Source organism: Amblyomma mixtum, chromosome 6 (assembly GCF_055824585.1).
Source record: "Amblyomma mixtum isolate Tamu chromosome 6, ASM5582458v1, whole genome shotgun sequence".
Taxonomy (NCBI): Eukaryota; Metazoa; Arthropoda; class Arachnida; order Ixodida; family Ixodidae; genus Amblyomma; species Amblyomma mixtum.
The window spans coordinates 114,482,290-114,508,333 of NC_143017.1; the positions used below are offsets into that span (position 1 = coordinate 114,482,290).

At 44.9% G+C, this 26,044-nt stretch overlaps 1 protein-coding gene across 1 annotated transcript; it reads left to right on the forward strand.

Moving 5' to 3' along the window:
• The first annotated feature begins 223 nt into the window (after window positions 1–223).
• On the forward strand, window positions 224–22,632 carry LOC149340096 (ATP-binding cassette sub-family G member 1-like). The gene is made up of 13 exons (XM_089550656.1): window positions 224–336; window positions 4,245–4,399; window positions 6,595–6,712; window positions 7,422–7,608; window positions 9,382–9,527; window positions 10,174–10,297; window positions 11,817–11,931; window positions 13,969–14,117; window positions 14,559–14,660; window positions 16,177–16,345; window positions 17,713–17,813; window positions 21,359–21,514; window positions 22,045–22,632. The coding sequence occupies exons 1-13, from the start codon at window positions 326–328 to the stop codon at window positions 22,399–22,401; spliced, it is 1,890 nt and encodes a 629-aa protein (XP_089406782.1). The 5' UTR covers window positions 224–325; the 3' UTR covers window positions 22,402–22,632.
• Window positions 22,633–26,044: the final 3,412 nt, after the last annotated feature.

Below are 26,044 nucleotides of genomic sequence, written 5' to 3' on the forward strand. Positions count from 1 at the left end.
ACTGTTGATGGAAGAGGCTGGAAGAGGCTAGAAGCAGCACGAGAAAAAGTAAGGACGCATGCAGTCGGAAGACCCTTCCTTATACAAGCTGGCACGGTTTCCTTATCTGTCGCGCACCCCTTAGCCGAGGAGTATGATCACATTTCGAGTGTCAGAAAAAAAGAAAGAAAACAGGAGTATGGGAGTGCTGACTTCAGGAGAAACTGGCGCTCACTGTGATAACCCCGTCCATACGCGAAGAAGTATCTGAGGTTGGCGACGCCTTTCCCTGTCTCGACCCGGTGGCAGACAGGCGCCTGCGCAAACTGGTCTACAGCCCCATAGGATGGCGTCAGTGTAAGTCCTCCGTCTTTTTTCTGATTCGCCCAAATGAATTGAGGTTTTCCCGAGGGCAGAAAAAAGTCCATGACAGCTGTTGCTCGCAGAGCTGTTGGCCGGAGTTGCCACGAGCTGCTTGCCCCAACGGTCGAAACCTGTATGTTGTTGAAAGGATCTTTATACTCCCGGAACCACATAGCCTTGAAATGGTTTTCGAACCACAACCATATAGCCCCGCTTTGGAAGCTTAACATTTCAGCGTGACCGTTTCGTCGTGTGACCAAGCTAAACACACATTGGTGCGGACAAATTCTTCGGCAATATCTTCGTAGAAGACTTTCTCGTGGGCTGGTGCAAAGGAAGAGAGGACGACCACAAGGTTCATCTGTCCGTCGTCTTGTATATGACAGGGAATCTGCTTTCCTTAGAAGTGTAGGCAAGGAAAGTTAAAAATGCCGTGATTGATTCTTGCAGCTTTGTTGTCTTGTTTGATTTCTACGGTTTTTGTGGGCCTTGGAGGGAAATTCTAGCTCAGTAAAACATTTGTTTTGTGTATTTTTCCAACTTGTTTTCTTGCGCATGCAGGTTGTCCGAGCTAAAATGATCAAGATTAAAGAGACAAAGACTAAAATGTTGGCACGAATTAAAATCAAGTGAAGATTGTAAGACATGTAAATTACCGGCTTGTATATTTCATCCCGCCTACTTCAATAATTAGTTGACGTTAAAAATAATTTTACGCTCAGGTGTGAGCATGAAAGTTGAGGAGGTCCGTGAAAATGGTCCGACCCAGGCGGTTCTGGCGACGTGGTTTCAGCAAAGCGCTTGTTATTCAGCAAAACTGAAAGCTCACGAAATTAAAACGCTACTAGACATGAGCAACTAGCATCATCTGTTGGCCGCTAGTATCGAACAACGCGTAACTCAATGGTGATATTTTAAACTGGTAATTTTAGTGAAAACTAGAGAGTCCCTAGAGATTCTGCGCGAACATGGTGATTACCGTGGCCGACTCTTACTCCTAGTTGCAACATTTGACCACCAAAATGCTCCCTGTGCTCAGACCACATATTTCCGACGACCACTGAAAATAAATACGATGTACAGAAGATTCGAAATTCCCGCCGTAATCTTGAGTGTTCAGCGCCACCCGGAAAGTGGTGGCAGCAATGGAAACTAGAAGTTTTCGTCCAGATTTCCTGGGCACGTTTCCTCCTGGTGTTCTTTCCCTAAAAGCCAGCAGGACGGTTTCTTTCCCTTTCTATCCATCTTCAGAGTGTATTGCGTCTCCAGTGTCAACGCAGATACTTCGGATCGCAAACGCCGCTAGCTTTTTCCGAAGGAGATAACACCTTGTAGAATGTTGTGTCTCAGTTCATTCAGGACGGCCACGTGCGAAAGTTGTGAAGCGATATCAGGACTATTCGGGCGCCGTACATGTGTATATGGGGCACCGATATTGGACAAGCGATACAGGCCACTTATGCAAAGGAAGAGACAAGTGCAGTATGGCACGGCTGCGGAGTTATCCAACACCCGTGTCAGCTGTGCAACGCGTGCTTAACTGCGATAAGACAGACAAGTGTGCGTCCTAACTCAAGAGTCGGGTGACAGATCTGCGTTGGTGTCAACGTACGCCGAGAACTTTACTACCAGATAGGTCAGCGTTCTCGTAAAGAAGCAGGATGGTCGTAATTCATGTTAAATGTGAAACAAACAAACAAACAAACAAACAAACAAACAAACAAACAAACAAACAAACAAACAAACAAACAAACAAACAAACAAACAAACAAACAAACAAACAAACAAACAAACAAACAAACAAACAAACAAACAAACAAACAAACAAACAAACAAACAAACAAACAAACAAACAAACAAACAAACAAACAAACAAACAAACAAACAAACAAACAAACAAACAAACGAGCGTATAGATAGCAGGGTTATCTATAAAGGATTTCCGTCAAGCCTAAACGAAAATGAACCGGATAACGATTCGGCATCATTTATTTGATTTTGGTAGTGCACACATTTCCGTCGCTTGCAGTTTTAACGACGCGGGAAACAACTGAAAGTCTGTGTGCGCGAAATTACCCGAGATCATCTACCTATCCAGAAACCAGCTATTTCGGCGCAAGAAGCCATGCTCTTAAAACCATTCGAATAACTGCTGACCTTTTGCAATGTTTTTTTTTTTTCTGACTGACTTCATAGTTTCAGATCCTGCCAAAACAAGAATCCGTGCACTCTTTCTTCTCATACCAAGTCCGTGAATATTAACCTTATCAATAATACCTTATTTTTAGGTGTAGAACTATAGATTCCCATGTTTCATTCTCTCAGCATGTTTTCTCTATTTGCAAGAAGTGTGTACATCGCATTAAATTTCTGGTTCGGTCTCGGTACTATTTTGACAAACTAAGTAGCTTTGGGACGTTAAACCTCAAAACCAAACCTATTTCGACACTCAAACTTTTGCTCATTTATCACTCATTTATACACAGCTATTTGTCGTACTGTCTTTCGTCGTGAGGCAGCTCTTATATTGCACGTTTGTAGCAGTTAATTCTCACTGAAAAGCAAGCTTTCCGCATTCTTACTTTTTCTCATTTTACTGCACTCTCATCACCGTTTTTGCTCAACTTATTATTATATCTGTTCATCTGTTCGTAAGCGCTACCAATGTTTCGTTGCTTTGCTGTTTATCCGCTTATTTAACCGGCATGTAAGTCTAAGTGCGTTCTATGAACACATAAGTACAAATAAAAACATCACCGGACTCTCATCTCAAAATAACCCATGTCTTCCTGCAGTTAAAACAATTTATAGAAAGGAGGCATAACTTTTCGATGCATTGCCCTGTATAACAGCCTTGATAACAAAATCGAATGCATGATTTCTTCCTTCATCTTCAGAAAAGTTAAATTTTGCCCTTTATTTACTATTGATTAGCGTTCTTCGAGAATTTCATTTTCCAATTCTTAGCTTTCCTTTTCTGAAGTGCATTGTCGTATTTTCTTGCGTTTGCCCGTTAGAATTTTAATGCGCGACAACTACATGGCTCACTAGCGAAAAAAGCCTTTAGGTCCGGGTGAAACCTCCAGCTGAAAACCGTGGCACATGCTGTTTAGGATTTCTCTCTCTCCACCTGCTAAGGTAGAGAAAAATCCCCCTCTCCGCTTCTAGGGGAGAGGACGGAGAGACGGGACTAAGAATGGCTCAGCAAAACTGAAAATTAGTCAGAGTGGATGAGAAAAGTTAAATATCTAACCCCTCTTAGTTAACCCCTCATGTAATGTCCCGAAAGGGACCTTTGAGGAAAGATAAATAAATAAATAAATAAATAAATAAATAAATAAATAAATAAATAAATAAATAAATAAATAAACATTATCGAAGCGGAGCTTGCGTGCGCACGAGACGTTGGCGCTTTAACCTTGATGCAAGGGTAACCGTTAGGAACGGGGCGATGGAAGCTGGGTCGTCTACCAGAGACCCAGGCGCCGTCCGTCGGCTTCGAGAAGCAGAACAACAACAACTGATTAGGGAATGTAATGCACAGGCAGCGCGTCTGAAACGGGGTTGAAATTATTGAAGAGAAGCAACGACGAGTGGCAGTAGACGTTGAAGCGAATGATTTCCTCCGAATCAATCAAACTGATCGCCCCAAACAAGGGGCAAATGTGTCGACGCACCTAAGTCGCATTTAGTTTAACCATGTAAATCGGAGGCCAATTTTTTCCTTGATTGATTGTGCACGCATATTGAACCCCCAGATTTTGCTTTGAGACCTTCTGCTGGATAATATCTGTAAACATATACCTTTATCGAAGTTTATTAATGCAGTCTGATTGATTGATTGAATAAATCAGGGCTCTACTATAACATGCCTCTGCAAGTGCATTTTTTTTTTCTCGCAGGTTACGAGAGAACGAGGATTTTCCGAAACACGAAGGAAATGAATTCGTGTCCTTGGACATTCTGCGTAATGGCACAGAAACACTACAGCCTCATGTCTGTCCCCCTGTTGCCATAGAGTGGAAAGACATAAGTTTTTGCGTCCCAGTTGGCAAAGGTAAATGAGCAACGGCAATACTGTAGCACATTACCCACGAATGCAGTGCCTGTGTTTAGATTTAAGAAACCATTTTATCATGAAGCTCATGTTTTCGAGCTCTTGAACCCCTTGGTACCGGAAGGAAATGTTTTTTTTGTTTGTCTAATGAGTAACTCATTGACATCAGCGACGTGACTCATGTTAAGGAAACCTATACGCAAAAGGTGTACTCTCCTGAGGCAGCTCTATTAGATTACGTCCCATTAGTAGCCGTGCCCGAATAGTACGTTTTTTAAAACCGAATCGAATGCAAATAGTGTAGTTGTGTACTTATTCCATATCTATGCGAACATTCGCACCAAAAGAATAGTCATGCGAAACAGCGAAACGCCGGCGGGGGCGTTATAAGTCGTACAATTGAAGCAGCAGCTTTCGAATCACGTGGCATGATTTCCAGTAGGAGACACGCAAAACAATGCCAGCATATTAGTTATATGTCCTTTATGTCATGCGCATTGGAAACTAGCATTTGCTACAGCGTGGAAACTAGCGCCAAATCCTAGTTAATGCAAGTTTGATCCATGGGCTCCGAGATCGATCACATGGTAGGGTCTGCTAAACCAGGCTCAACCCTGGCGAGTCGCCCACATTTGAAGGCCAAGTGTATGAGCATTATGAACACCGCTGCACGAATGGATCGCGTCGCGGTGCGCAGCCCTCTTTTCCGCACAAGGCGATCATGGCACGATATTGCGCAGGGTCTAAAGGCCCCGCCCCCCCTTCACCTCCCCCTTTTTTTTGAAACAGTTGTCGAATAAAGCGACCGCGTATGCCAATTCGAACTTCATGCCAAATATTCGAAAAGTACTCGAAAATGAGAAAGGATTCGATTCGTTTCGAATAATTTTCGGCATGCACTATTTGATTCGTTCAATAAATCGAAATCAAGAACTTTTGATTCACAATACGACAATTTCGATTTTTCGCGCACCAACACTTCATACCAAAACTACTACAGGAATTCATACATCAGCATCCGTCCGTTCAAGCTTAAATTAAGGTTTGAATTGAAAATTAAATGGTAGAGAATTCTACACCGCTGTTGGAAGCTTTTGGTGCGTTGAGTGTTCTCAATCTCAATAATCAATAACAATAAGTGAAAGCTTATTTAACTCAAGTTTGCTTGCCTTAATTGTAGAAACACTGCATAGAGAGGTTTACTTAAAAGTGTATAAAATGGCCATAGTAGGTCAGGATATTTTCCGCACAGCATGCTACATTTTGACCGGACAATATAAATCTTGCGTTTAAATCTTAAACGAATCATGCATTCATACATGATCAATGTTTTCAGCCGTGAAATACCACATCACGCCGTTAACAAGATGTCGAAGCTTTTTACTGAGTTTCTGGGATGTTTATTGTACATTTACTGTCGCTTTGAGTACGTGCGAGTTTTTACCGACGGTCATCTCCTTTAAGAAAAGGAGGCTTGTGAAGAACCGGTGCTGGCCTGACGGCACTGGATGTAGACTTACTTGTTATTTGAAGACATACGAAAGAGTTTAAGAAGCATGATCATCGGACTGACCATGCTTGTTGCGGGGAAATTAAAAGCGCGTTTTCAAAGGCCAGTTGCTGAAACGCTTTAAGGCAGAAAACTGCTCTGCAAAACAAAACGACGATGTTGGGGGGAGTTATGGCATAATTCGTGCATGCCAGACTGGACATTGCCTAAATGATCCTCTATGCAAGCACAGGCGGTATCTTTGAATTTTAACAGTTGAGCGCATCTTGCCGAGCACAGTGCGGACGCGGGTGGCCTACATTGATCGAGAGAATACATGACATAAGTGATTGCACGCATCAAAGTTAAAATTGAAAGGGAAATTTCCGAAGCGGCGCTAAATGCACTCATTGGCAGCGACACATGTGTCAATGTGCCCTTTGTGCATATTTTCGATCAAGTTCTAAAGTTCCTCGGTGCCGCCTAACATTTGTTCTATCGGTTTTTCCTATGCTCTCGAAAATTGCGCATGCCTATTATTGCTCGGAGAAAAGTGTCTGTCAATTAAGCTTAATTGCAGGTCTCTGCTTCTCCTCTATTCATCTCTCGTTCGTTTTTTCTTCAGTTTCCCGCCTGTGCGTGTTGTATGGTGTTCCGCAAGATGTCCACCTCATTTTTATTCTTAACGTGGCCTCTCAACATGCAGGAAAGAAAAATCTGCTGAGTCGCCTGTTTGGGCGGGCGACCCCGGGCACGCTCACTGCCATAATGGGACCGTCGGGAGCCGGCAAAAGCACGCTGTTAAACATCCTATCCGGCTATTAGTGAGTGCTCAGCGCCGTGTGCTCTTCCATTGCTGTGCTTTTATACTCCGATGCTGATCATACAAGTGCGTGAACTTCATTCCACACCACGCACAACTGTAAAACCACGGAGAGCGAAATTTATGTCGTGTGAAACTTACCGTTGCATAACAAAGTACGATGCCAACTTAGTACCAACTTTGATGACTTGGAGCAGTTAGCATAGCCTGTAGCTTTATAACGGAGAAGCGTGAACAAAAAATGTCCGCTACTGTGCTAGCTTCTGAAACAGAGAAACAGTTAAGAGCGGACTGTCTATCCTCACTTTCCAAGGAAGGCTTAGTGACCTCGTAACGTTGTTAGTGTGCACTTGTGTTGTAGTCACTCCGTCTACATCCTTGTCCTTGTGGTGCCACAGCAGAGAAAGTATGATTTCGTAACTGTTTCTAAGTTCGAGTCCATTCTTTTCTGTGATTAGGAAGGCAGCAAATGTAATAATAAAATTTTGGTATTTTTTTTATCGGGCTCCGAACATCTAAGCAATTATGAATACGATTTGAGTGAAAAAATTCTGCTCACGACCATCAGTTCATTCTGGTTAATCTCGCTTGTTTCATTTAAGTTTGTTTTGCTTTTGAAGCCGCCTCATAAAGTCAACGCTTCGGAAGGAGTTTAGAACACAGAAACTTGTTAACTGCGAGAATCTCACAATGTCTTCTCTTTTCTTCAGCGACAAGGGCTTCGAAGGCGAGATACACGTCAATGGCTATGTGCGCGACACCAAGCTGTTTAATATGCAGAGCTGCTATGTCATGCAGGAGGACTGCCTACTCCAGTATTTGACAGTGCGCGAAGCCCTGACCATAAGCATCGAACTGCGCATGCCGGGACTTGGAGGTGAAAAGGCTGCTCATCTTGTGAGTGCACTAGCACATGACATCCTCTCAGTGCTTTCTTGAGCACTGAGCGACTGACTTGCTGCCTTGTTGACTGACTGACTGAAAAAAAAAAGGCAGACAAGTTACCCTTTCACATTGCCTTTAACGGTCTCAAAAATGAACAGGCAGAAGGGCGCAGCGCTACTCAGGCCTGACTGATTTACAATCAGTCTATAGCGTGCCATCGTGGTCCGGCCGCAGAAGACGACGACAGTCCCGACGACAGAAGACGAAATCCAGTCTGCGCGTGCTTTGCAGGCGTACTGGGACTGTCGTCGTCTTCTGCGGCCGAACCACGATGGCACGCTATAAGTCTGACGTCTAAGTAGTGACCAGCTCAAAGTGTTACGTAGATATCGTGTGAGTCAAGGCGCAACCTGAATTCCAGATTTATTTGCCGCAGGTGAGTTTTTGATGCGGCAGAAAGAATACTACACGAAAGCTGCTAGTCTTGCCATATGTATACCAGCTGAAGCTAGTGCCATACCATGAGCTTGCCGCACGGAACCCAGGCAACTGCTGCCACGAAGTATCCTGGTGGAAACACTGTTTGAACAAAAAAACTTGTTCTCGTTTATAGGAGCCTGGAGCTATATATAGAGTTTTTGAGCGACGTGTATCAAGGAAAACAAAATCAGGACTCAGCATGGCAGTATAGAACTTGAAAGGAGGTAGTTGCACATTTAACAGCTTTATGGCGCCGGATATATTTTGCCCTGTGGTGTGCTTCTGACATGAAAAAAAAAACAAAACATTTGTGCGAAGTCATGAGGATACAAGGGAAAACTACCCAGTGGCTTCACGCCTTCGAAGTTGAGGAAAATTGGTACAGTAAGGGGATAGGATTCTTAACCACTATCTACCTGCGGCAATCGTTCTAACATGCGCTCACCACGCTGGCGGAAGACCAGGGCGAGGCCAAATTTACAAAAACCAAAGCAGGAGCAGTGTCGTCCCATGTGTTCGGGAATTTTTTTTCCAGAAAACAGTGTCTTCAAAACAAAGAATTAATTACTAACGATTACAACCACATGCGAGAATGCTTGATGAAAGCATCTCACAAAACAGACGCGCAAAAGTCTGTCGGTATTACGACCGCAATCTGGTAGTCTAAGAAGACGGTCTCTGAAATGAACTGCGACATAAAACCTTTTTTAAAGTGTTATTTAGAGCAAGTACGGAATGCTTTGTCGCCGGCTGTTAAAGCTTCAGACTTGAAACTGTTCCTTAAAAACAAACTGGCTAACCGTTTTCATGAATAGGCGGCTGTACACACCGTTTCATACATAGCAGGCAACGCCGACAAAGCTAGCGCGCCTGTTCGCGCAAGCGAAGTCCGTGCCCAAAAAGTAGTTCGCCTTACAACCAAAGTGAACAATAGCATATATCGTTGCGACAGATCTCAAGTGGCATGAATAGCAATCGCCGGGGCTTCGTTTCACCTCTTCCCACGTTTTCGTCCTCCAACTCATCGAGGCTTCGAGAAGTAAGATTGACTTCGTCGGTCTGGTACGCGGCTGTTTCGACTGTAATTATCAGTGCTACATCTAGTTTTGTACCGCTCTTTGCATTCGTCAAAACATTCACCGAGGCTTCGAGAAGGACGAATGATACGTGGGGGAAAAATACGGTTTCGCGGATGCTCTACATCCGCAGCCTTCGCAGAGTTGCCTGCTATGTATGAAACGGACTACAGTCTAAGCTGATTTCCGTTAACTATCTTTTCTCGCTCGCTATGCGTTTCGCGTGCAGGTGACTGAAGCGATAGCCAAGTGGGGCCTCGAAGAATGCGCCGACACGCTGACAAAGTCTCTTTCCGGCGGAGAAAAGAAGCGCCTGGCTATTTCGCAGGAACTTGTCGCCAACCCTCCTGTCATTTACCTTGACGAGCCAACAAGGTTAGTACTACATTAATACGCTTTGTAGCGTTGTCTAAGAAGGGCGCAGCTCCCGCCATCCTTAAGCAATCACGCTTTTGAACATAGGCAAAGTAAGAAGAAAGAAGACTATGCAAAATGCTGAAATAAGCAGACCAATACGAAGAACGAAACTTCGTAGACGACCACAAGCTTTCTGAATCAACATTTCAGCTTGCAGTCAACTGGTTAGAAGTAGGAAACTCTGCTGGTTTTCTATTACTGAGCACAAAATACTGAAAAGCTAAAGCGCAGTGAGCAGAATATACAAGATATTTCGACGATTTGTTCAAACGTTGCCTTTTTTCTGTGTACTATTTACAATCTAAGTTATATGTAGTTTTGATTTATTCTGTTGTTATTAATGATAACATAAAAAAGTAAGCGCGGCTGGTAGCGTCTTTTTTTGCCGAAATACACATTCAAGACGCGCTATGGTAATGCAATATGGGTTTAATAAAAGCAAGTGAGGACCCATACAGAACGACCATGGGCTAGACTGTGGTCATATGAAGAAGTAAAACATACGGCTAGAGAAGAACGTAGTCACAGCTATCAACATGTTGGTTGAATGAGCGGTATATTTCTTGACTTCATTAATCAATGACCAAATTGCTACGCTGCACAGTGGCCTCGACAGCAGCTCGGCGTTGCGCTGCGTCCGAGTACTGAAGTCGCTTGCCGCCAGTGGACACACCGTGGTCTGCGCTGTCCACAACCCCAGTGCCAAGCTCTTCTCTCATTTTGATAACGTGAGTGTCAAAAAACCCTGTGTTGTGCAAATTTTGGTTACAGCATGTAGGTCTGCTGCACCTTATTCGGCAGGTGCTTGGCGGCCACTTTATTTTGGAGGAGTTTGGAAATGTTTTAAACAATCATTTAAACGATGGAATCACAAAAGCACAGAGCTGGCGAAAAGAAATAAGAGCGTTTGTAGTATTCGAATGCAGGTTTCCCGATCTGCACACTCTGCGAGTCTTGGCCATAAGCATGAGCCGAACCAGTCGCCTTCCTGGCATAACGCTTTGCAGTCTCCGCAAAGGGCAGGTTAGATTGCTGTTCGTTTGCGAGGTCCTGTCGCTGAGGGCTACGGGAGTATTTAGGAGTATATTAGGCGTAGTCCTCACGTGAAGTTGCGCTTTGACGAAACGTACCAAAATTTCTGCGTCTGCGCCGGAACGAGCATCTTATCTTCAGCTGCGCAGTAAATGTTGCTTGTGAGTGTCGAATTGTGAACAGTTGTTGAAAGTGCTTTTTGTGAGGAATAGTTGGGCCTCTCTGTGCCCTCTACCTCTGTTCCTTCTAAGCCTTTTGCTTGTGTGCTTGTGCTAGTGTGAAACAAATGCTTGGTTGCTGTGCTTCGCTCTTATTACATGCAAGATAGTTCCTAGATGTTGTGGAAGTTATTGAACGCTGCCCCTTGGTCGATGACAAAGTCAGTGGCTAGGCAAGTCCCTGAGCTGAGGTTTCATGTCAGGCCGTGACGTGCCATTGTAAACAGGCCAGGCGTCAAAGGCTAGAAAACGGGATTTTCCCCCATTGCACTACCCAGACAGAAATCAGTACCTTTCCATTTGTCTATCTACCTTTTTGTGTCATTGCTGTAAAGGGCTTGTAGCAGTATATAGTTTTAAATATGCCTTTTTAGACTTTATACGGTCTCGGGTTTCTTCGACTGAGCAGCAAGGCAGGCCTTACGGACAGCCTTTACACGTGTCCGTGACAGGACGCGGCTGGAGTATGAAACAGAATGATTGGATAACTTTATCCAGTGACTGTAAAGAAACAGCGCGATAGGCGGTCTATTATTAACGGAGTCTTAATGCCTCGTTGCGTTACCTTGCCCTCAAAAAATAGAGACAGAGCATTGTAGCGAAAAAATAAAACAAGCATATGAATGTTCTCGAAGTCCTCGCCAGCGTCAGTGTGTAACGAATAAGTTTTGAAGGTCTGGATGTGCATACACTATAGGTGCACATGTGTAAACCGGCGAGTTTAACTGAGCTATATTATTCGTCGGAAACTTGGTGCTCAAATATTTAGTGAACACTTCGCTGGTGCTTTGCCGATGCAATGGCTTTTTTTGAAAAATTTTGTGGTCACTCAATGTGGCGCATAGTCTTCTAAATGCACGTCAACGTTTATAACCTGTTTAAAATGAGTAATTTGTACAATTAAGCTTTAGTAGCATCAATATTACGGTATATGCGCCTGTGGAAAAGGACTGATTGTCCTTAGTTGGTCACTAGCCACCTCACTTTTCCTTCACAGCTTTACATGCTTGCGGAAGGCAAATGCATCTACAATGGCTCTGTGAAAAAACTGCTGCCTTTTTTGGAATCTGTGAATCTCGATTGCCCACTTTACACAAGCCTGTCCGATTTTAGTAAGTATTTCCTACCTCCGCACTTCATCCGTATTGTTAATAATGGTATTTACTTTGATTGTTCACACTTGTTCATAATTTTAGCTTTGCGGCTTTGCAGTTGCGATTTGGATGTTTCTAGTGGTCCTTTTGTCACCATACTTGTCATATTTGTGTGCCAAAAACTGTGATGTTGAGCGACGTTCGTAGGCCATCTTCTGTGCTTTATATCAACCCCACTTATGCAATGCCATTTGGGCATTTAAAGGTATAACAAATGATGATCACGAAGATGCTTCGAACAGTAAAAATCTGCCAATTAATAAAAAGCTAGAGCCTTTTCACGTTTTGTGATAAATACTGCAGGCAACTCCAAATGCATAGTTACAGAAAAGAGTGGTCACTTACTTTAACTAATGAAAAGCGCCAGTCAACAGCACGCCTTACATTGTGGGCGTCTGACAAAGGCTTCAAAAAAAGTTTCACGCAAGAAAATGCGGAAACGCTCTCATTTTTACAGCCGAAGGCTGTCCTCAACAACCTGGCATCGGACGAATTAGTCCTTTAAAATAATTATCCACTCCGAAAACGACTTCCGTGAAAACTGCAGCCACGCACACACTAAGTAAAGAGAATGAAGTTATTGCGATGGCAACCATAAGGTCCCAGTGAAAGAATGATATCGAGGCTAGCCATTGCAAAAAAAGAAAGAAATTGCCGCTGCTGGGCATTGAGTTTCCCGGCGTCGCCCTCGCTAAGCAACGCCCCACAAAATGCTTCGTCCTCCAAGAGTCAGAAAGCGATGGACATCGTACAAGATGTGACCAACGGCTCTTAAAAAATGTCAGAGGTGACGTGCTGAACATACTGGCATGCCTCTATTAGCATGTCTGCTCGAGGAGGTGGCGGTGGCTGCGTTGTATACACCCCCCAACACGTTCCGCGCCTCTATCCGATGTTTCGGCGGCGTTTCTTCCTGTTCCGTCAGAACTGAAAAAGACCTTCGAACCGCCATTTGCGTGTTAGTTGTACTTGTGTTTGTATTTTTTTCTTTTCATGGAGCCCTGCTTTTTTTTTTAGCTAGGCTGATCAGCTTTTAAGCGCTCACCAGGTGACCCTCAGAACTTCTCGCTCAACTTTGCCTCTTATGTACTAGAAGCTAATCCACTCTCCTTTCTTCAGAATTCCCAAGCATCCTTCAGAATATTCCTTTCCACTCAAAGATTTCACTACGGTAGCATGCAGTCCGGTCGCCCTGTAACTGGCGTCCCCATTTCCAAAAAGGTTAGCGGCAGTGTCATACAGCACAGGGCCTCCTTCGTCCACACTCGTCAACTGTGCTTGGTGCTAGGGTCGTTCTGTGGCACCATGGCGTGCTCACACTCTGAAGCAGGCAGAACCGCTGTAACGATCACCGTAGGTCTCTTTTGTATATTGTTTTACTGTAAAGAACATAATTACATTTTCTTTAGTCAGATATTAAGTCTGTCCGAGCTTACTGTCTATTGTTTAGCACGGGTACTTTGTGCACACGAGCGAAACAGTAGCACAAAATACATACGCAAATGGTCGCAGTGTGGTCATCTTTGAGAGCAAACTTCGACAGTGTTCACTTGGTCTACTTTAGTTGTGACTTCCTGCAGGTGGCTTAGAAGCGCAAGTCCCCGGGGATTTCAACGTTGCGTTGATACTAACCGGAATCGTTCTTTGCTGCAATCCGCGGATTTTCGAGGAAACTGCCCACGTATATAATTCTACTAGCATGTCGAGCAGTGTGACTCTTCAGTGTACATTTCTGGCAGGCATTCCTGCATGAAACCACACTGCTCTTCTTCTTCATTGTTTTTTCCGGCGTCCCTGAACTGCTCCGGCATGTTCACAACAGTATCTGCAGATCAATAGTAAACAATCGATTGTACTGGCACTGAAGCATGATACAGAGTAAAACGCAGAGAAACTATTCTTTTTTTTCCCGTTAAAGTCTACATTATAGTGACTAAGAAAGATAGAAGGGTGGGTTCTAAACCAACTCACATTTATTTTTTGTACTCCGAACAGTGACAGAGGTAGCTTGCGGCGAGCATGGAGAATTAACTGAAAAACTGTCCAAGATGTTCATTCCCGATGACTGCGCTGAGGTCAACATAAATGTGGGAAGCAATCCATGCGAGCTGACTCCTTATGGCGGACAATTTATGACCGAAAAGGTACGCACATTCAGCCAGTTTGTGATGCGCTTATCAAGCAGCTACAAATCACTTAACGAGAATTCTAAGTTTATGGCTCTTATTCCAGTGTCGCTTTGTGATAAAACTGAACTCGTAAAAAAGAAAAAAAGGCAGCTTGAGCGAATGTTTGATATTCACCCTCATCCTAGAAACTAGCATGAAGAATAAAGAGAAAGAACAAACTTTATTACAATAAGCAAACACTTGGAGATGAGTACCTTAGCGCATGAAATGTGCTTTATTTGTAGCAAACAACGACTTTTATTGCACAGCATTTATTACAAGCTTACTTTGCAGAAACGTCCTTTTGCTTGACATCAGGGCATGTGCTGTGAAACTATAGAAAGTATACGTCTGTCGTCTATATAACTTAGCTCTGTTGAAGAAGTGCATGTTTCGTGCTAATTTTACCTCAACCAGGATAAGAACGAGGAGATGCTCCAGTACAAATCAGACATGAAGTTCCACTGGGAGTTCATGACACTGTTGAAGAGGTGTTTCTACTGCTTGAGCAGAAACAAGGTATGTGCGTTGTAATTATGTTCCGTTAACTTGGTATAGCAAGTTTTACTTGCAAACTACAGTACCAGGGGAGGAAACAGTTTAGTTATGCTCCGTAACAGGAAACCACGCATTTCCTTCCGTGCCCTTCTAAACACGTATCACTCTGCTGGCTTCTGTCTCCTTTCCCTGATTTTACTACAGAAACGCCTCTCCGCCCAAGTGGAGAGTTACGTCCTTTCTGGTCGAGTTTGTTTCCGAAGAAAGAAAGGGAATAGCAGGCAAAATATCTTTAACGGTAGTTAGAGTCGATAGCAGGAAGAAGCAAACAATGCCTATTTTTACACATAGACATTTCGATATGAATGTGTGGTCGAATATCATTGCAATAGGCGCCACACTGTATGTTCTGCTGAAGACAAAGCAGGGCCTTATCACGATTCTCCACAGACAGAGTCGACTAAATTCCAGTAACCTTTAGCAATGTGTGCTAAGGATCGTCTTGACGTCCAGTGCTCAAATAATTTTAAACTGTTGCTTCAGGAGGCCAAATGTTGTTCTTTCTGGGAGTGCCAAGATCCTCGCGAAAACCGTAAGAAATGAATGATATGCCACACTTAACGTTCCTAAAAAATCGTAAATGCGTTTTCAGCCTTATCTAGTGGCCTGAAAGTGATTTATTATGAGTCATATTACAACAAGCAAACATTTTGATTTTTTCTGGAAATTCTCCTCCGTTATAGGCTACGCTTGAAAATACTTGTGTGGATTATTTCATTTCCAGTTGGTCTTACAATGCCTAAAATATCACCAAGCGGACATGTGTACAAGTCCGCTTGGCGCAGTAATTTCAAGTACAATAATTTCTTATTCAGAGCCATCCATATAGCTCCTCTATCAATTTTCTGCTGTCTGGCGGAAAAAGCTCGTATTGTTGCCAGCGCCAGGATTTTCATACTGAACTACGATATCGTGAAAATATTTGAATGCTGGACCCACATATTGTTTCTTTTCGAAGATCATAAAGAATTGTGAGAAGATGGATCTATATTGTTGCCCGTACTCCGAGTGCGAATTAAATTAAGCACCTTGGAGCGATTGCGCCATGCGCGAGGATGACTTAGACAGTTCCGTGAGTGCTTATAGATTCTTATGGACCGTCGAAGTATATGCATGAGTATGTGGCGTTATTTAATACACATTCCTCATAAGTGCCCACAATCGAAGGAGAGACATGGTATCCAGAAAAATTTTGAAGCAGGTTTCAAAGCACCTTCTTCAGATACCTGGAACAGGTTTTAAAATAGGTTAAGAAATGTGTTTGGAAGACTCCAGAATGCCACTTTTTCAGTATAGCGTTTGATGCGTTGTTAGTGAGGAATTTCGTGCTGGAGTTGGTGGTCACGTACCGTGCCCGTTTTATGCATGTACTCTAGGTGTTCAAAGGCATTCCGGAATGCCAGAGAGGCCGTTCAATTTTGTTTCCAAGTAAGCCAACGCTGGCGCAGTTAGTAGCCATGTTCTTTTGCTGGTGCAGGTATGCTCGTGGGCCCGCATACTGATCAGCTTCATGTTCGCCTTCTTGCTGTCCATCATGTACTTCGGATGCGGTGGCAGGGCGACCCAAGTGCGCGACACGGTCACCTTGTACGTCGTGGCTACGTTTATGATGCTCCTGGAATTCATTGGCTGCACCGTCCTCATATGTGAGCTCAACGTTACCTAACAAACTATAACCACCATTTTCCTCGCAGTGGCTGCTTGTTGAACGTATTCTTCGCCATTTTTCCTGGCAACCTCCTTGACTTTCACATGGCCGGCACCATTTACGTTTTCGCGGCTTACTGCCTTTTAGCGCTGAGCAAGAAGATAGCTCAGCTGCCAACTAGCTCGGTTTGTCAAAAGCTTAAAAGTGCTAAAGAGAAACAAGCGCTGCTGTGTGGTATTATCTTTGTAACCGTTGGTTGCAGTCCCAAAGGCAGAATAACCTCAGGAACAGGCATTACTAAAAAAAATGGCTGAGGCTTAACTTGGTTAAGCCTGGAGAATGCGAAGCATCATCGTGTCGCGTAATTTGGAGGCGCACAACCACAGCGACGGCGCGAGGTGGGCCCCCGTTTCTCCACTGCCGTGACATCAACAAGTCACGTGGTGTGGCATCATCGTGTCACGTGATTTGGAGGCGCACAACCACAGCGACGGCGCGAGGTGGGCCCCCGTTTCTCCACTGTCGTGACGTCATCGTGTCACGTGGTGTGACGTCATGTATCACGTGATTTGGAGGCGCACAACCACAGCGACGGCGCGAGGTGGGCCCCCGTTTCTCCACTGTCGTGACGTCATCGTGTCACGTGGTGTGACGTCATGTATCACGTGATTTGGAGGCGCATAACCACGGTGAAGGGCTGAAGTGGTAGCTAAAGTAGTATGCTTCGCATAAAACGAAAGCCAACATAAGAGGAGAAAAAACCGAGACCAGATTATTAGATGAGCCGGATTGTTCTAAAGAATCAGGCGTATGAAATTTTTTTTTGTGTTACATCCTTTGCGATACGTGAATGTTTTGTCGGCCTCTTTTACGCAACCATGCGTAAATATAGACGAACGTGAATGTTAAAGTCGAGTAATTTTCAGAACAAATCTTTTTCACAGTGTGGGTCTTGTCTCCAAAACATTTAAAATAATTGAGCAGAAAAGTGCGTATTCTCGAAACTTGCCGGCACAAGCCCAATATCATTCGCACACTTGTGTGATCGACATGCAGCCCACTTATGTTACATAATTAAATACCACTACTTGCCATCATGCGCTTGCAGTTTTTACGAGTGGCGCAAAGACTTTTGACTCGATTGAGCTTGACGTAGGCATGACAGAGTGCTAGAGCAGCACATTACATTGCTCCGGGGATCTAAATAAATGCCGTGTAACCACCACGCATGCGCAAGCGTGAACCGAGAGAGTGATGCCTAGCTGTAATATTCTTTACCAAAATGTTGATATGTTGTTTTACTTTTTGGAAGCGGTTTTGTTAAATTACGTTCTTTTTCTTGTTCCTTGCATGATCCGATTCTAGTTCCACTGGAGAGAAACGTGGTTATGAGGGAACAAAGGAACTGCTGGTACAGTCCAAGCTCGTTTTATGTCACCAGAATTCTTGCCGAAGTCCCATTTACGGTACGTACTCCTAACGTGCCGTATTATGGGCTTGATACGTCATGGCTGTTAGGAAGAGGGAAAAACATTTATGTAGAAATAATTTTTGGCAGCCCATATTCAGTTACAACATGGCAAAGATAACTACTTTGTCTCAATAACTTGTAACTAAAAGCTTAACTGGTAATTCGGCAACTTGAAACATGTCATAACTGCGGCCGCTTATAGCATGATATCACGTAAGCAAATCGTCAACATGTCCAGGTTTATGGCATACTTAAGAAACTTTGTTTTTGCATAAAAACGAAATCTAGAACAATAATGACCTTTTTTACGGGTTGCATCTAGGCACCATAGAACTGTAAACAAACTTGTCATGTCATTCCATACAACTCGTTTTGGGAATGATTCATGCTATAATAGGATACAACTAAAGAAACAGCACTTGGTAACAATGAGCTTGACCAATCGTAACAGTAAACCAAACCAGCTAATTGATGTTTGAATATATCAAACCAGCCACAGCATCATTATTCTTGAGCTTATAATTTCTGCTAGCTTCTTATTTAGGCAACAGGACCAGCTTTTACGGCGGAATACTATTTCTCCCACAGGAATTGGGGAGCTCACGGCAGACTTAAGTTGAATCCGACTGCAGAGTTTTGTACTTTAGGCAAAGAAAATTATCAAATTTTTGCGCTTTTTTTTTCACAATGTGCACAAAACTGAGTATTCTTTACTGGCTGTGTGGAGGAGCTTGTGTAAATGCTGGCTGCAACTATTTCTGTCGTTATAAATTTAGTTGGCGTTGCGGGATATTCCTAATCTATTAGATTGACGTTGTCCAATTATAATAGTTCGTGACGAATTGAAGCAAGAACAGGGAGGAACCAGGGAACGTAGCAAGCAGGTGACAGGTCCTCGGTTGTGGTATTCCAGCTGTCTTAGCTTATTTGGCCTGGTATGGCTGCTTTAGTGGGGCGGCAGTGACGCGTTTGTGTAGCCCTGGCTCAGTACAAATTTATTTCCGAATTGCTAACATTTCACAAAGCTACGGTAACTTTTCTGGCACGCATTTGTAGTACACTTTCTTTTTATTAGTGATTTTATAGACTGTTTTAGACGAGCATTTATACAACTCGCTCCGTTTTGGGTGGTTGGTTATGCAGTGCAGCGCCTTTTTACTGGGTGACGCTACGGTTATGCCGAAATGGCACAGGCTCCGTGACCCTTTGCCCAAAGGACGCCACTAGGCCCGCTCTGAGTTGGTTAAAGGGCAACTGAAGCGGTTTTAGAATTCCATGATTTTAAGGTTGGCGAATGTGCGAGATGTGCTGGTAAAGCCTGCGAAATCGTTTTGCTCTAGCATTTGAAATGGTGGCATAATCGCGGAATAAGGTCGTCGTCGGCGTTCAGGCTTCTCTGAAGTGCACAGCGACGGGCAGAGGCCCCGATAATGACGTCACGTATGACGGCACTACGCTTCCAGAGAAAAAAAGGTTATTTCATAGAAGAAAAACGACGCCATCAAAGGTTAAGCTCACAATGCATTGTTTGGCGCCATCTGACGACGCACAGCAGCATGCAGGCGTAAGCAGCGGAGATCTGAAGTTTCGGCAATAATGACGTCACTGGCAAGTTTCCTCGCACTCCTCAAACGTAGTGAGGAGAAGCCTGAACATCGACGCTGTTTTAATCGACGATTATGTCATCATTTTAAATGCTAGTGCAAAAATACTTTGCAAGGTTTATCTAGAAACTTGATAGATTGGAATTCTTGAATAACCTCGAATTCTAAAGAAAACCGTTTCAGCTTCCTTTTAAGCCGGGCTGTCCGACGGGACCCACAGAAGCCACCACCTTGGCCTCTGACGTCGTTCGCTCGTCCCTGTTTCGCGCGGTGCACTTTCTTCGTCCGAAAACAGAAGAGCATTCTACCTTCCGCGATATAGTTCCGCGATATAGCATTCTACCTTCCGCTGATAAATGAAGCGGAAGATGCTCCTAAAAGGAGGCCCTCCAGATAATGACACCGACCGATTTTCATGGTTACGTGGTTAATGCTATTATGTCATGCTTAATCCCCTTCCCTCTGCTACCCTCTGCGACGTTATGCTAGCAAGTCCAAATACAACCACTACGTCGTGAAAAGCGGCCGATGCCATTGGATTGAGGGCCTCCTTTGAGTGCTGTTTGTCACTGTGCTCTTGAGTTGTATCCCGCTATTATTAAAACTGCAGCGCCCCATGCAGCACACGTGATCGGACCAATATTTGAAATGCATTGACAAAGGCCAGTCCTACAAAGGGCCAGAGTAAGACCATCTATTTGCAATATTGGGCCGATTACCTGTGCTGCTCGGGGTATTCTTTTCTATGTCCCGACAGCAAGCTCCGATTTGCCACACTCCCCTCGCTTCCTACGAACATTGAGCAGAAATGTAGAAACTAGTGCCGTTTTTGCTTTGCCTTTTCGACCAGGCTTGCCCACGGTCACGTATGGTTATAAGCCTGCTTCACAGAAGCCCCTGCTTTCAGACGGCGACAGCCACGCTAAGTCTGCACATATTATACATACCGCATGAAAACATATTAGCATCTTCGGCATAACTGCTGCAGGTTTTTCGTGCCTCTTTCGTGAGTCGCCAATAGACAGCTTTGTTGGGCAGAAACTAAAGGACAATTCCGTCTCTAAAACAGCTGGACATTGGACTCATACTGCCTGGACACCTGCTAAATGAAGGTCACTTTTACCTCCTTATTTTGGTTTGGTGTTACGTGGCTTAACGTCCCGAAGTGACTCAGGATATGAGGGACGCCGCAGTGGAGGACTTCGGATAATTTCGACGGCCTCAGGTTTTTTAGCGTGCACTGACATCGCAGAGCACATGAGAATAGCATTTAGCCTCCATCGAAATGCGACCGCCGCGGCCGGGATCGAATTACCTCCTTGTTTTTTCCTTTGTGCTTCCCAAAGTTGGAATAACCATGAAAACCACTATCACCGTATTTCTGGGCTGCACTGTATGATTTGGAAGCCGTATGTACTGTCGTGAACAAAAGTGGTATACTCCACGCGGCGGGAGCCGGAGCAACGGAAAACTAAAGCCCCTTGATGTCATCGAGGGACTTTGAAAACTGCGTTGCAATGCCATCTACAGGCGGCATCTGAGATCAAGACAGCGAAAGCGTGACCTTTATTATCAGCAGGCATGTCGCTTGGCTCGTTTCAATGTTTCGTGCTTAAGCTCGCCACAATGACGCAAGTTCCCTTTGCTCCGGCTCCCGCCGCATGGAGTATACCACTTTTGTCCCCGATAGTACATTTTAGTGTTTCCTATCGTTTCATGCTAACAATGAAGGTACGTACTTTTACTAACTGCTTATTTTTTGAGAATATCAACCTTGCCGTTGTAAAGTTGTCTTCCTTGCTATGATGTCCCCGTGGCTACGCACGTATTCTGTATATGTAGTGAAGAAATAAATAGAAACCGTAGACTCTCATAAAACTTTTCCCAAAGATACAAGCTGCAATCTGGTACATTTGCGCAAACTATCTCTTCGCAGATCATTAGCCCTGCCATAAAGATGGTCATCATCCATTGGACGACTTCTCAGCCCATGCAGTTTTATCGGCTGGCGACTATCCTGCTTTTCTCAGTGCAGATGTGCTCCGCAAGTCAAAGCATTGGATATATCATCTCTGCAACGCTGGATGCTGAGGTAACTGCTAAACAAAACAAGCTAAGCGGACCACATAGCTAATGGCTCTGGCAGCAAGCGCGATTGATAGTGTATAACTATGCTTTGCCAGTGTAGTACATTCCGTACATCTGTACATTCCGAAACGCTAGCAGCTTTGGCTCCTCGGGACAAGGGAAACCGCACAGTGTGCCGTGTGTGTTTCGTGGTTTGTTTGAGATTCCAGCATGCTACCCAAAACAAATCCGGTGTAGGTGGTGGCTTTGGTATCTTGGGTTTAATGCCCCAAAGCTGCACAGGATGTGTCGGAGGGAAGGCGCTGCACTGGACGGTTCCTGAATAATTTTGACCACCTGGCATTTTCGAACGCGCGATGACATCCTACAAAACACGAGCGTTGCTGCATTTCGCTCCATCAAAACGCTGCCGCCGGGGTGGAGGTGCAGTCTGGTGGCCTATACTCAGGAGCCAAATAAGAGCGATTGGGTCACTTCGGCTGATAAAAAAAAAAGAACTTTCTCCATGGCGAGCTCTGTGCTGCTTTCGTGCAGGTGGCGGTAGTCGTGGGTATGGCGACATCAGCTCCAGCCATCATATTCTGCGGCTTCTTCGTGCGAGCCCGGTACTTGCATCCGGCCGTGGCCTGGTTCATGTACTGTACGCACTCCTACTACGTGGTCCAGGTCTTCTTGTTCGCCTTGTTCGGCTGGGACCGCGGGGAAATAGGTTGTGACGAGCGTGACGTCGACACCCTGTGCGTGCCCATCGACGGTGACCAAGTGCTGGACGTGATGGATGTTCAGAACGTGGACGTATTCGCGTGCTCCGGCATTGTGCTCGCCATAGACCTGCTCCTCAAGCTGATCGCCTTTGCGCTGCTTAAGTGGAAGTTGTCGCGCAAGTGTTGAGGTTGCTGGTTGTTTATGGTACACTAGCATTTAAGCTCAAGTGGACGTAAGGGTAGAAAACTGTCATAAAAGTAACCGTGTCAACGTTCTACGCTTCATAGAGAGCCAGTACTGTTATAAGCGTTTAAATGTTCTATAGCAGACGAAGCGTTCATCTGGCGTCGTATTGCGCAGTTATCTACAGGACACGACATAGGTATTGACCATCCAGAACTGTGTCAAGTCGTCCCCTTTGAGAATAAAAGGGTCAAATGCGGCATGGATTCAAATGCTGGTGGTTGTAGTGTGGCTTGGTTGACTTACTGGGGTACTGTGGAAAAGTGTTCCCGAAATTTCAGACAAGACTATCACGCCGAAGCGCTGTGTAGCCGTCGGGAGCATGAACGCGCATGCCGCTCATGAACGCGCATGCAGCATGCGTTTCCGAAGTACATCGAATAGCGAGCTTAGAGCTGCGTATGGCGATTTTTTTTTCATCTGGCGTTCTGGTGGGGTACTTGTTTGTTTCGCTCAGAATTAACTGAAACTTCGCATCGGGTGCGTGAGTGACCGACGGCTGAAAATGGCGTAAAATAAAACGCGTTGTCGGTTGGTAGGCGTTTGCTAGCAGTGCTGTAAATTGCTGCGGTCGACGCTTGCGTCGCTCACAATACTCGATTGTAACGGGCGCCTGTCCCGCTCCAGTTTTTATGCGAGCAGCAGCGAGCCACCAAAACGACACAATTGCATCGCTAGAGTGGTTTCGAGTGCGCCCGTTTTTATGTCATTTCCAGCTCCTGATAATGGCCACCATTCCTTCAGTTTCAAATTGAAAAAAAAAAAGCGGTTTTTACATTCCCGAAGCACTCGCTGCTATTACGAATTCTATATTCGTTTAGTAGATGGAAGAACGAAGACTACTAGCCCTAAAAATGTAGTAAAAAGCGTAGCTTTTTGGACTTGTTGGTGCATGATCATAGCGAGAGAATATAGCGCAGAGTAGGACAGGACACAAGAAGACACGAAAAACATGAGCGCTAACTGCCAACAAATTTTATTTCACACATGCAACATATTTATACACCAAAGACCTGTCATCACTTGTGCTAACAGTAACGTTGCTTGAGAAACGAGAGTTCTTTATCACATAAAAAGACAGAGGGATGGAGTACTCCCTTTATCTTTTTATGTGATAAAAAAACGTTACTGTTAGCCCAAGTGATGGCATGTCTTTGGTGTACAAATATATTGCATGTGTAAAATAAAATTTTTTAGCGCTCGTGTTGTACGTGTCTTCGTGTGTCCTGTCCTACTCTGCGCTATATTCTCTCGCTATAGCCCTAAGCATTCTGAGGTGATCATACATCGGGAATACGTCTCGGGCCATCCAGACCCGCTTGCGATGGAGCTCTATACGATATCGGTGATGAGATGGAGTGTATAAATAACTGATGAGATGGAGTGTATAAAGTATACAGACAAAAAATAACATCTATAAGATTAGCCCATATCTACACGAATTCCTTAGCGACTATCAAACAACTCAAAAGAGTGGCGAAGACACTAAGCATCTCTCAGAGAGATACATGCTCCCAATATAAAAATATTGAAACGCATCCAGACACACTGGACGCAAGAAGGTACTCGGAATGTCGACCAGAGGAAAGCAGACGCCCTTGCACACCACGTCCCAGATACGAATGCCTCTCCCACTAACCTCCCTTTTGATCGCAGCTCCGCTCTTACCATCTTGTCGCCCTCTATGAAGAGAAGTACATGAGCGCTTATCCCCTTTTCCATAACATAACGAGACTGGAGGAGGTATCCCTCCGAAGGATAAGGGCTGGGACGGCCATTACCCCGTCGGTGTCGTGCCGATGGGGCTCACAGGAAGATGCAGTGCCCAGCGCTTATCCCAAGTGTTCCACGCCGGCCGCTGAGGAGGATCTTCGCCGCCTTTTGTGCACATCCACAGGAACGCAGAACGCAAGACGACGACGATTACTGGATTCTGGACTTACAGCTACTAGGGAAGAACATCTATCCTTGTGGCTAGCGGAACACACTAAGAGCAGGATCATGTTCAGGTTTCTGGAAGAGAACAGCCTTCAGGACCTACTTTAGCTTAACAGGCTCTTTGCATGCCACATGGAAAGCCTTCAAATTAAAAAAAAAAAATGCAGCGCTCGCCTACGCCGCACCACAGAGACGCTGAGGCGAGCACCCACAGTCAACGCCTTAGTGCCGGCTGTGAAGAAGAGAAAGATAAAGATGAGCGGCGCGTGCTGTGTGGGCAAGCGCGACACGTGCAGTTCAGTTCTGAATGCCCGCTACGCTGGTTCTCCTTTCCTGGCGCTCCACTAAGACCCCGGGATTCACAAGTACCCTCACTTGACGTACTATCGGAAAAAGTACTTTTACTGGGCGGACAATTTCGGTCCAGTTGGCCTTTAGGACTATAAGAAAGTCGACTGGAGGAGGGTTGATTGGTTTGGTTCGGTTTTATGGGGTTTAACGTCCCAAAGCGACTAAGGCTATGAGAGACGCCGTAGTGGAGGGCTCCGGAAATTTCGACCACCTGGGGTTCTTTAACGTGCACTGACATCGCACAGTACACGGGCCTCTAGAATTTCTCCTCCAAAGAAATTCTAGCCGCCGCGGCCGGGAGGAGGGTTGATTGATGAGTCCCCGCGTTACGGGAAAATGCTCATCACGTCTATCGGACTCAGCACTGTGGCACTGGTTTCCCACCAGAGAGCCCTATCTGGTTCCGAAGGCCCCGATGTGAGCGCATAATCTTTATCACCAGTACCCTGCGGCTCTAGCTGATGAGACGCTTGTCGGACTTAACGCAGGTGGCTTTTGCTGTAAGGCAGCTTCCAATCTGTTTCTTCGGGTAGCCTACCCCTGCGTTGAAAGGGCTTCCTCCTTACTCGGGACAACACTCTGCTGGCCACTTGTTACCCATGAAATTCTCCGCTTGAAATTCTTTTCTAGCGATATAATGCCGCTGATTTACATTTTCCTTGGAGCCTGTTACCCCACTTCGTATCCTAATAAAACATTTCTTCCTGAATTTCATGGTTATCCGCATATGCTGTTTCTTGCCAATTCCCGAACGTCCCCATACTCATGTTGGGCTACTTGAAGTTTCCTCTGATTGCCTGGTTTGATCTTGCTTTTACAACATGAAAGCGAATCATCGAAAGTTTAGTTCACACTCGATTAACATTTGGACTATCGCAGATGGTAAGTTCACCAACCGGACATACCATACACGAGAATATACCAATGCGTCCCACACACAGGAATTCAGTTCCGACGCGGATATCATCTATGCCCCAAACTCACCTATATACTCGTCAAACCTCCACCTCTGGCTCTTCCCGCAATACTTCAAGTACCGTTATCCCCGAGTTCGTCCATACAGTCAACACCCTGCGCACATTCTCACAGTTACCCCGAGCCTCCTATTATGTGGTCTGCACTGGATTCCAGGTAAACCTTCGCTCTATATAAAAGAACACCTTTTCCCAAAGCCTAAGAGAAATCTAGAAGGTGTCCTTTTACTTCCCCGTTCATACAATGTCACTCTGTGGATCTCTGGCCATTCAGAGATCGTTATAAATGAAGTTAGACCGCGACATTCAGAACCAGGCGCCAG

What these genes read in the sequence shown, in the direction of transcription:
- LOC149340096 (XM_089550656.1), top strand. An exon ending in AACATCCTATCCGGCTATTA is followed by an intron (nt 6,713 to 7,421) that starts GTGAGTGCTCAG and finishes TCTTTTCTTCAG; the next exon opens with CGACAAGGGCTTCGAAGGCG. An exon ending in CACAAGCCTGTCCGATTTTA is followed by an intron (nt 11,932 to 13,968) that starts GTAAGTATTTCC and finishes TACTCCGAACAG; the next exon opens with TGACAGAGGTAGCTTGCGGC.